The sequence below is a fragment of the Alosa alosa genome, chromosome 15 (assembly GCF_017589495.1).
Source record: "Alosa alosa isolate M-15738 ecotype Scorff River chromosome 15, AALO_Geno_1.1, whole genome shotgun sequence".
Taxonomy (NCBI): domain Eukaryota; kingdom Metazoa; phylum Chordata; class Actinopteri; order Clupeiformes; family Clupeidae; genus Alosa; species Alosa alosa.
Genome location: NC_063203.1, coordinates 20559832 through 20571436, shown reverse-complemented (window position 1 = coordinate 20571436; position 11605 = coordinate 20559832). Strand labels below are relative to the sequence as shown.

Below are 11605 nucleotides of genomic sequence, written 5' to 3'. Positions count from 1 at the left end.
AGTGTCGCAAAAACAAAAAGGGGAAACAGTCTGGCACACAGAAGTTCACAATTTAAGGAAGATTGTTTCAAAAAGGTTTCTCCAGAGGGCAGCAAACAGGCTATTTCTGCTCTGTAAGGAGGTGACCTTTGCTCCCAGCAAGGGAGCTACAGCAGGCGCCTCTCTCCATTAACATTCACTTGCGTTTTTAGCTTATTTTTTTTCCCCTATCGTCTCTTTTTTAAAAGTTCATTCAAGAAACGAATGCAAGGACTGGATTATCTCTGACGTACATTTCATTCATGTCCATGCTGATGTGGCAGACTTGTGTGTGCTTTAAGGGAGTTGAAACTCTGTTGCAGTGAAAGCCCAGTCAGAGGAGGCTTGTGGTCCTGGTGATAGGAGCGAAAATGACAGTAAAGAGTTCCCACAAAAAAACGGCCACGTTCACTTGGCTAGACACAAAGAAGGCAAAGGGTTCCAGAAGAAAAGAACAGAAAAAAAAACAACTAAAAATACAAATGTTCACTGCTCCCAATCTTGCTTGCACTACAAGGCAGATAAGACTAACCAACGTACAACTAGACAAGTAAATCTACCGGTTTAAAATGATCCCGTTATGTTATGGATTTTGAGATGAGCGTCCTATCAGTGTAGCTAGTGCTGTGGTCTCTTCTGAGTGTAACATAATGCTTCTGACATCAATTGCTAGTGTTTTGTTTTTCTTTTCCTTCTAAGACCATTCAGAAACCATTGTCCTTGTGCTCAAAAGGGGGAGACGGTGACATGAGAAATATCCGACCCATTCCCCTTTCTCCTTTGGCTATTGTTCAACCGCATGTCAAATAACAAACACGTACTGAATACATAACGAATAAAACTAAAATGAACCAACAGAACAGAAAACAAACAAACAAACAAAATAATAAATCAACAGAAACTCCACCACAATGTCTCTCTGCAGGAATGGGAGTGTTCCACTGAACTTTGAGCGTCCTCTCACAGGTTAGTGTGGCCGAGATACAGGACATAGGAAGCAGAGGCCGACTGGGAAATGTCCCCATCTTGAGACTCCGCTACCACCTCCCTGTCCAACTCTTGACTATGAAACCCAAATGAAGATTGAAGAGAAAAATAACACAAACAAACAAATCCTCAGTGATACAGTCAGTCAAAAAACAAACAAAAGAAACAATAGCATCGATAAACAGTAACAATAATACAAAACTATAGTAATAATAACAATAATAATACAATAACAATTCCAGTGTAAGTGTCTGCTTTTTTTCAAAGTCAGTACATTTCGTCCCAAGAGGTACAGGCCAACGGAACGGCATCAATAAAGAGAACAACAGAAATAAAAAGACAAAATAAAATGGTGACAAACCTCCCACCCTCAACAATGCCAGGAAACACACACACACACACACACACCCAGATGCACACACTCTGCACCAGTGGGGGCCCGTAACTGCGCTTCTCTTTAGTGTGACTGGGAGTGCTTGTCTGTCTGTGGCCCCAAAGAGATGCAGTGTCTGTGCCCTGGCCCCCAGAGTCAGGCTGTGAGCGAGCCAGCATGCTTGTGTGTGTGTGTGTGTGTGTGTGTGTGTGTGTGTGTGTGTGTGTGTTGGAAAGAGAGAGTCTTGTAAGTGTTTTTTGGGGCGCGGTGGAACGGATCCCACCTACAGAACGGATCGGGACCGAGTGGTCGAGTGAGATTCAGTGAGATGATTAAGAGCCGACCCGTTTGGGGGTTTCTGCCTCTTGTGTGCCGTGCCGTCTCCGCATCCTCGAGTGCCTGCGCTGGCAGTCCTCTGTCTCTCCCTCCCCACCCCATCTGTAGTGATAGCTGCATTTAGCGTCATGATTATGTTTTTCTTTTTTTCGCTCCTCGCATCCCTTCTTCTCTCTCTCTCTCCATTCAGGACACTCTTTCCATCTCTCCCCCCATTCCCAGTTCCTCACACAGCTACTGCCCTTTCTATCCCCCATTTTCTCTCTTCCTGCAGTTCTCTCTCTGTCTGTCAGTCACGAGTGTTTCCTCTTCTCTCCATCTCTCCTTCTGCTCACCCCTCCCCTTCCCCATCCCCCAAAACCCTTGGCTGCCCCCTGTTGGCGGGGCTGCCTCACTGCTTCTTCTCACGGGTGGTGATGGTGACCAGCTGCTTGGCGGCCTTGGCGATGTCGTAGGCACACTGAATGACCTGCTGCGTGAGGAGCTGGTAGTCCACGGTGACGGCGGAAGGGTCTGAGGGCGCGGCCTTGCGGCACTCCACCTGCAACCGTGATGCGCTGGCCAATAGGAGACGCAGCGAGCCGCGCACCGCATCCAGCGCAGGCCGCTGGGAGAGGGGAAGAAAGAGAGAAAGAGATAGACAACAAAGATAAAGTAGAGAAGGAAAAAGGCAGCAGACATTAAACAAAGAACAAGACAGATAAAAGTGAGGTTGTTGCAGGTAAGACAAGAGTGGCAAGAAACAGAAGATGACTCCAATAGGAAGTGACTGTATAATAAAAGAGAATAAATAAAGGCTCTTAATGATGCTGGTACCTACCTTAGGGAAAAGAGAGGCCATTTCTGTGACTGCTGTGTGTATCTTCTCAGAACATGGGACAAAACTGTGGACAAACAACATTACAACAAACACTCTTGTGAACTCAAACCCCGTGAGAATCACGCTTGCATTTAATGGGGAGAAGTTCTTAAATGGTTGTTTGTTCTGCACATTTTTATCATCCCTATTAACACTACTGGTGGTTTTCATTGGCCTGTTGTTTCATCAAATGACATTAAAATGGAGCCAAATCAATGATGCCCCATGAAATTTGGCTAGCAATAAAATCACTACAAAAAACACCAATGGGCACTTTCGATAGCGATTGCTACTTCTGTGGTGTTACCTGTCATGTTTGAACTCCTGGGCGGCTCTCAGCAGCTCCTGGATGTTCTTGGTCACCTGCTCCGTCTTCAGGATGACGTCCTCCGTGCAGGGCAGCGTGGGGTCCGGCTCACCCCCTTCCTCGTCCAGCTCGGTGCGGCTCTCCTCTTCACTACTGCGGCCCGCCCTGCAAACATACAAAGAACCAAACACACACATTCAAAACACACCCAACATCTCATTTAAAACACACTATAATACACTAATGTTAAAGACACTACACGCTATAATACACTAATGTTAAACACACTATAATACACTAATGTTAAACACACTACACGCTATAATACACTAATGTTAAACACACTATAATACACTAATGTTAAACACGCTATAATACACTAATGTTAAACACGCTATAATACACTAATGTTAAACATGCTATAATACACTAATATACTTTGCTAAACAAAGCAAAAAACATGATCAAATCTGATGGTGCATTGCTGAAGGGATAGTTGCCAACACACCCTAGTGAGACGTCGTATGTTTGGGTGTTGTCATAGTCACTGTCCGTGCCGCTACCGGGCTTCTCTGATTTGGGGACCTGATGACAGACGGGCAAAGGGCAATGATCTAAAAGAACTCCACTAATCACAATCAACTTTTATTGGCTGTATAAAAGGAAAAAGTGTGTTCACACATAAAAGGATTTTTTTTTTGCAGTACACTATACAGACAACGATACTATTTAGCCAACAATAAATAGACTTTGTTCATAGTATATCCATATTTGAAGACACTCCATGTATGTCTACAGAGCTTAGTGAAGGACATGCAAGCACAGATGCTGGGGTCAGCAACAGACACTCACCATGTACCTGCCCACCTCAGTGGAGGCTGAGAGATGCTGGCCTCCGTAGGGACTGGGGCCACCTGGGCCCTTCCGCACCTGAGAGGTCAGGAGGAGGATACACAGGAGTCAGTGAGGTACATGATATTAATTAAACACACAGATAGAGAGAAAGAGAAAGAGAAAGAGAGAGAGAGAGAGAGAGAGAGAGAGAGAGAGAGAGAGAGAGAGAGAGAGAGAGAGCGCGAGAGAGAGCGCAGAAGAAATGCCAAGATGAGTAAGCATTAGAGGAAGAGGAGAGAGAGCAGCCGCTTCAGTTGTGCTTAAGACACAGAAACAGAAGTAAAACCAGTCTGGTGATGCCAGCCAAGCGCTGCAGTCTCAGGGTCAAGACAAAAGATTCTAAAACAGATTTATTTAAGGGCTTATGGAATCATTATAGACCAAAGTCTAACAAATAAACTTAACTTAACTTAAATCTACAGACCCATGTCTTGGGAAGACGCATGTCTTAGGAGGTTCAGCGCTTTACTGGTTTTCCAGTAGTGAAGTATTTTTACTCCCCTTGTTAAACTCAGTAAGTAAGCTTCTAGACTACTACCAGATAAGAGAAAAGTACACACACACAGACACACATACACACACATATATATATATAAAGAGGGGCACCTGGTAGATCTCTCTCAACCATTTAATACCACTGAAGGACTTTTACAGTATACTTGTGAATCACTCAATTGTAGACCTCTAACGCCACCTTGTGGTTACATAACTCACTACTCTCTTGAAGTCGCACATTTCATCACATCCGCCTCTGAATGCTTTAGACAAACACAATTGGCAGTTGACATCATAATTGAAAACTTCATAAATCATAAATATCATAAAGCATAAATATCAAGGTTACCATGCAAGTCATGTACCAACAAACAATGTACATGGAAAGACACATGGCGACTTGTGAGACATTATCAGGTAAATGCTAACCCAAGAATAACGTCTGAGAACACATACATCTCATGGATGCAAGAGATAATGGACGTGATAATAAATGTGAGGGTGTGGTTTCAGTGAACAGTTTGATGGACAGACGAGACAGATGAGACAAACAGGATGGGAGTTGGACTAAGACTTCTATGGGCCCAGCTGACCACAGCTGCCGATGAGCAGGAGAGTGCTACTTCAACACTGCCAGAGGGGTCAGGGGTCTGTCACCAATGGCTTTCATCTGCCCGATGGACATGCAGGAGAGGCCAGGAACGAAAGTTCCACAGGGCTGCTCAAGAGTGTGGTCTCTCTTGGCGAGTTCAACTGTACAACATCAAAACATCAAACAAGACCTCCGTCATCCAGGACGCCTTCTCCTGTCTAGGACACTTCCTGAAACTGTAGTAGAGAAAGACAGTTCTGGAGGTCTGTGCAGGCAGTGCATAGTGAGAGATAGTGAAGAGCTAGTGAGTTAGCCGAGACAACCACACATGTGTGTGTGTGTGTGTGGTGTGTGTGTGTGTGTGTGTGTGTGTGTGTGTGTGTGTGTATGTTTGAGGGGTGACTAGTGTGAGTGGCTCAGGTTAGCTAAGCAGCAGGGGCAGAAGCAACAGCAGCAGCAACAACAACACTTGAGTAAAGGCCCAGACTGGGGCCAAGAAAGGGAGGAACCAGACACGACACGAGACGATACGAAGCAGAATGCGGAGAAGAAAAAAGACCTACTGAAGGACTGAGAGAGAGAGAGAGAGAGAGAGAGAGAGGGAGAGGGAGAGAGGGAGGAGAGGGAGAGGGAGAGGGAGAGAGAGAGAGAGGGAGAGAGAGGGAGAGGGAGAGGGAGAGGGAGAGGGAGAGAGGGAGAGGGAGAGGGAGAGAGGAGAGAGAGGAGAGAGAGGAGAGGGGAGAGGGAGAGAGAGAGAGAGTGGAAGACAGTGTCAGAGGGCCAGGCCTGCTGTGAGTGCGCTACGGTCATTCCCGGGCCGGTGTATGAGGTCACACTTACACTGGAGGGGTTGAGGGGCTGCAGGCGGCCGGACTGGGAGTCTGCGGGGCTGAAGGGCTTGGGGGCAGCGGCGCCGGGCTCGTACATGGAGAAGGCCTGCCGGTCCCGGCGGAGGGGCATGCCGGTGGCGGTGGTGGCGGCGTTGGTGCTGGTGATGGTGCAACCCAGACCCATGCCCCCGGCTCCCCCTCCGCCCGCTATGCCCATCCCTCCTCCTCCGCTGCCCATTCCCCCTCCCCCACCCGTGCGCATCCCCCCGGCCGACCAGAGCCCCGCGCCGCTGCCCCCTGCTCCCGACATGGCCGTCCCGCCGGCCTGACACCCCCGCAGCGTGCTGTTCTCCGTCTGCATCCGCGTGATCTACAGGAGAGGGTCAGGGTTCAGGGTTCAGGGGTCAGGGTGGGGGGGGATGGGGGGAGGGGGCAAGGAGGGGAAGGTAAGGGGGTGGGAGGTCACCTTGGGTCACACATCAGTCAAACACAACACCAGGATGAGGGCAACGGTCCTACATGCTGTCACACAGGCAATGTGGCGAGGCCTCAAACCCGACAGTCAAACCGACAGGGGGAACAAGGCTGGAACAACGGACGTTGGAACAGTGGGGGTGGGGTGGGGGGTATTAGATAGATGTTCACTCAGGGTGGCTGCATTCAGGTTGGGGGGGGGGGGGGCCACTGGCATGCTTTAGAGGGGGGGGGGGGGTGGGGGGTGGGGGTTGGGGTGGGTCTTCTCTTCTCGGGTACAGAGGTGCACGTGGCCACTATTATGTGTCCCGTTCCATGCTGTTCATTAGGTTGAGAATATGCCCCTGGGTCCCTCCACACAGAGGGCATTGAGTGTGTGAATAATGGCCGCTTCACAAACAGACGAGCCGCGGTGGTGGTGGTGAAGACGTCAATACAGACAGAGACGCCAGTGGTGGCACAGAAGACAAATGGCATGGTGGAATGGGACTGACCATGGTGGACTGGAAATGGCTTCACATATATCAGCAGGGTAACAGAAACACACACTAGCAAACAATGATGACAAATCGCTCTATTAAGTGAGTGATGTGTGCGTGTGGACTGGACCAATATTCTGAGCCTGCCTCATATGAAAAATAAAAAGGATGTCATCTTTCAGTGAAAGCAGTGTATTCAGTCCTGTGGCAAACATGTGACAGTCAGTCAGTATGCGTGTGTGTGTGTGCTTGTGTGATGAATCTGTGAGTTCAGGGAGCTGGAGTAGGATATATGGTGAGTGTGTGTGTGTGTGTGTGTGTGTGTCTTGTGTACCTCCTTCTGGAGTCGGCGCAGCTCCTCGCTCAGGTTGTTGTTGACCTTCATGAGCTGCTGGACTTTGGCTTCAGAGGACGCCAGGGCCTTCTTTACCTCCAGATACTCCTGCAGGGTGATGGGCCCGTCCGACAGATCTGATGAGTCCATACTCTACATACACACACACACACACACACACAAACAAATATACAAATGACTCCATACACTACATACACACACACACACACAAATATACAAATGAGTCCATATTCTACACACACACAAATATACAAATGAGTCCATACCACACACACACACACACACACACACACACACACACACACACACACACAGAGTCCATACTCTACACATACACATGTTGGATTTGTAGCGAAGGGAGAGAGCAATGACCCCATCCAGTCTTGAACCCGGGTCTCCGGGCACTAAACCTGCTGCTTGACCGCAATGCCAAAGAGCCAGGCCCGTTGGTATGGCAGTCAGAGCGCATACTAAACTGTAGTGATGGTACTCCGTCACAGGATTCCCTAGTTGTTGCGTTGTGTTTTAGTTCTTAAGTCTGTATTGAAGATGGTCAATAAAGCTTGACTGCTGGATCAGGATCGGCGATTAGATGATGATTTATTGTAGATGGTACAATAATGAATAACAGAACACAGGCTAAGTCTCGAACAGTAAAACTGCATAGAGTCTAACAGTTGTTATTAGAAGCGGCTACTGAACTTCCCGACAGAAGATGCTCCTCGAGTCGCTTCCTTCATCCGTCTCAGAGTCAAAACCTAAGACAAAGCCTGTTATACTAAAACATACAAACGTCAATCATGTCAACGTGGCAGGTGCCAACCAGTGTACAAAAACCGGCTCTGACCAGATGGAGATACTAGCCCGAACAGAACAACATGCCGTCTCCCTCGGCCCATGTTATCACTGATTTTCCTCGGATGTTCCTAAACACTGGGCTGTATGACCTTCCTGCTGGTACACAGGCCTAAGGCACAGTTATGTACAATGGACCTCTACCCGTTGTATACTACGCACAGAAGTAACATATGAACACATCAGAATACAGTGAGAATACCCTAGAATTCTACACACACAAATATACAAATGAGACCACGCGAGTGGGCAGCCAAAAATTGTAGAAAAAACAAGAAAAAACACGACCAACAGCTTCCTACACAAATGTCTTCTCCTGCTGGAGAATCAATGGCAGTAAAAATAGTGAAGCATGCAAGACAACACTAAAACTGAGCCCCAGCATCAACACTATCACAGGCAAATCACCCTAGCATGGTGCAGCACATTCATCCTAATATGAGGCAGATATAAGTGTGCGTGTGCGTGTGCGTGTGTGGGTGGAAGCGCTGTTGGGATGGTGTACCAGGCACACACCAGACTTGTATGCCACTGAGGCTATTTGTTTTACATTTGCGATCAGGCTGCTTGCCCAAACCATGATGAATGTGGATCCATAAATGCAATCTCCTTGCAGATTGACCCATTTAACCTGGCTAATGCAATGGTGCAATTTTAATCAGTCACCAAACCACCAAGTCTGGAGGCTACATCTTGCCTACTCCAGCAATTCAGTGTCAGGATTGCCTCATTTAAAAGCTCACAGGGATTTAGCAAGTACGGTTTGTTTTTATGCAGTTTGTGAAGGTGCAGCAAAAGAACAAAACAGGAATAAACAGTGACAATAAAAAAGGAATTCAGACAGGAGGAGTCTGGACTTTATATAATTTTATACACTGCAGGGAATGAATAGGCGTGTGTGTGTGTGTGTGTGTGTGTGTCAAAGTGCACATTTTGTGAAGCCACTATCAGCACTATCTTCAATACACAAATGTTTCAATTGACTGTAAAACATATGCATTAGATGAACACATTTGAGTTGAGTTGTCCCACATGGAATAACACTTAGCTCTCACTTTGTCACTTTTTCCCACTCAAATGTAAATATATACATAAAAATACACACAAACACAAACACACACACAGAAAGAGAGCTCAGGAAATAATCCCTTCCCTCTCCAAACCCACACTAGTTCTCCCAAAAGACTGAAGGCAGAGAGATGATTGCATTTAGGCTGGATCTGCACACAGCCTCTGAAGGTGTGTGTGTGCATCTGTATACATGTATGTATGTGTGTGTGTGAGTGTGTGTGTATCTCTGTATGCATGTATGTATGTATGTGTGTGCGTGTGTGTGTGTCTGTCCGTGTGTGTATGGGTGCGTGTGTGTGTGTGTGTGTGTGTGTGTGTGTGTGTGTGTGTGTGTGGTGCTGCTCTGCTCTGCGCAGTGGCAGGCCTGATACTTCCTGACCCAGTGGGATCGTGCTCTCTTGGCGCTTCCTCCCTCCAGAAGCCGAACAATGCTCCACTGATTAGCAGCGGGAAAGAGGCGCTGAGGTCACGCTGGAAAAATGCTCTTACGCTGCCGCCATCACCCTCGCAAAGCATGCTGGGACAAGATGCGGCAAGATGACGCTCTAAACTGTGCACTGTGGTGGAGTGGCAGACGCCTCGTTTTGTAGTTTAAGAGACTTACGCAACAGGCCACGCCCACTGGCTCCAGTATATGATGTTCAGGTTTTTAATGCATACTGCGGTCCTCAGAATTGGTCTCGGTCTGCACACGCATAAGGTGCAGTCCTTGGTTCTGGTAAAAGGTCGTTGTTAAATTATACTTAGAGCTTCCGTGCTATTGAAGCAATGTAATGATTGGCTGGAATAGTGTATGACTCAATCCAAAGCACTTCATTGGTTTCCCTTTTACCGACGGACTGTCCATGAAATTTATTTAGTTTTGAGCGCACACACTAGTCTGACAGCTAGAGAAATGTGCGGAGAATTTTGCTGACAAGCAATGGATTATGAACGAGGACTGTGCCTTTTACTGTTCCTCTGGTGACTGTTATCATTCCTCCAAGCAACCAAGCAACGCTGCTGTTGTGAGGCCAACAGAGGCGAGCTCCCACACAGGCAAAATCCCACAGGAGCTTCTAACTCTTTATATGGAAACGGTTTAACCCACCTATGCTATTGCTGTGACTGTTAAGCTTGACAATAAGTAGAATGGATTATAATGGAGGATTGCACCATTCACACCTCGAGCCATTTCTTCACTTCAGTTACTGAACACCTCAGTCAGCAGAGGCACTGCTCATACTTGCACATTACACAATACACACCCTGTTGTATAATACTGAGAGATGCAGATGACGTCTCTGGAGGCCTCAGCTGGCGTCTAGCGTGGTCCTACCCCCTGGTGTCGGACTAATGCGATGTGACATGCGCGTGCTGGCGCATGCCCCTTGCTCACCTTGGCCCGGTTGTTGCGCTGCGTGTTGCTGTTGTTCTGTGTGGCCAGCTCGCTGTCCGTGTCCTCGTCCGAGGCTACGCTGTCGTAGTCATGCTGGTCGTCGTCCGCCTGGTCCAGCTCCAGTGCCTCTGTGAGGGGAAAGACATCGAGGGGAGGTTGGGTGGGGGAGAAGATGGCGGAGCCAGCTGATGCCAACAACTCTCCCCCCATCCCCCTTGACACACACACACCCCCCAACATTAACCTCCCACAGCCAGCCATCCCTCCATTAACGCCCCATAAACATCCCATAATCTCATTTTTACAATCGCATTATCTCTCTCTGTAAGAGCATACACAGTACACCCCGCCCCCTGTCTCAGGCCCAGGCGCAGTAATGGGCCAGCCAGGCTGCTCACCAGTGGGACTGCTCAGGCCTTTGCCCTGCTGCCGCCTCTTGGCGTCGCTCAGGATGTCGATGATGAGTGTGGCAAACTCACGGGCGTTGAAGCGCGCCAACTTCTGACGGCCCTGGGAGCAGAGAGCAGAGACAGAGAGAGAGAGAGAGAGAGAGAGAGAGAGAGAGAGAGAGAGAGAGAGAGAGAGAGAGAGAGAGGGAGTGGAAGACAGTGTGAGAGAGGGGAGGGGAGAAGGGGAAGAAAGACAACGAGTGAATCCTCACGTCCCATCAAGGCTTCCCCTGCTCCCATAAACCCAGTCAACAAACCCGAGTCGCGGAGGACATAAAACATGAGCCGCCAGTGTTTACACAGCGGCTGAGCGAGTGAGCTTGAGTGCGCCCTCAGCGAACACAAACACAGACCTGCTGCAGGCTGAGCCCTTATTAAAGCTGGCACTTGCGCAGTGCTGGAAACCCGTTGGTTGTGCTAACTGGCTAGCACTCCTAATTCAATCCCATGTTAAAATAAGCTCCCTTCAGGCTGGTGCTGTGGTGTCCAGGAGAGGCACCCAGGGACAAGACGAGGCTGCAGATGTGTGGACGTGTCAGCTGGGCCGGAGCCCTGAAACCCTCCCCTCTCTCCAACAGAAGCCATTCTCCTAACACGCACACACACACACATATAAACAAAGTGACCAGTCATTCCGCAGCGGGCCAATCCCATTGCAGGAAATGTGCCCGCTACGAACAAGCCAGAAAAACAGAGAGAGTGAGGGAGAGGAAGTGAGAGTTGGAGAGAGAGGGAGGGAGAGGGAGAGGGGAGGGAGGAGAGAGGAGGGAGAGAGAGAGAGAGAGAGAGAGAGTGGTGAAGGAGCTTTACCACAGGGCTCCAGCTTTACAACAGCTGGAAAACATCTTGCCAT

At 48.5% G+C, this 11605-nt stretch overlaps 1 protein-coding gene across 4 annotated transcripts in view; it reads right to left on the bottom strand.

Annotated features, from left to right (window-relative positions):
* Positions 1–1734: 1734 nt before the first annotated feature.
* Positions 1735–11605, bottom strand: part of git1 (G protein-coupled receptor kinase interacting ArfGAP 1) — a 27062-nt gene continuing 17191 nt past the window's right edge. For 3 of the 4 annotated variants that reach the window (XM_048265586.1, XM_048265585.1, XM_048265587.1), the window contains 9 exons: positions 10702–10813; positions 10304–10431; positions 6979–7131; positions 5702–6061; positions 3733–3810; positions 3389–3465; positions 2881–3045; positions 2535–2598; positions 1735–2321 (listed from right to left, as the gene is read on the bottom strand). In XM_048265586.1, coding sequence (XP_048121543.1) covers positions 2106–2321; positions 2535–2598; positions 2881–3045; positions 3389–3465; positions 3733–3810; positions 5702–6061; positions 6979–7131; positions 10304–10431; positions 10702–10813 — 1353 coding nt within the window. In that variant the 3' untranslated portion in view covers positions 1735–2105. The remainder of the gene's footprint in view (positions 2322–2534; positions 2599–2880; positions 3046–3388; positions 3466–3732; positions 3811–5701; positions 6062–6978; positions 7132–10303; positions 10432–10701; positions 10814–11605) is intronic. The other variant, XM_048265588.1, reaches the window with a different exon arrangement.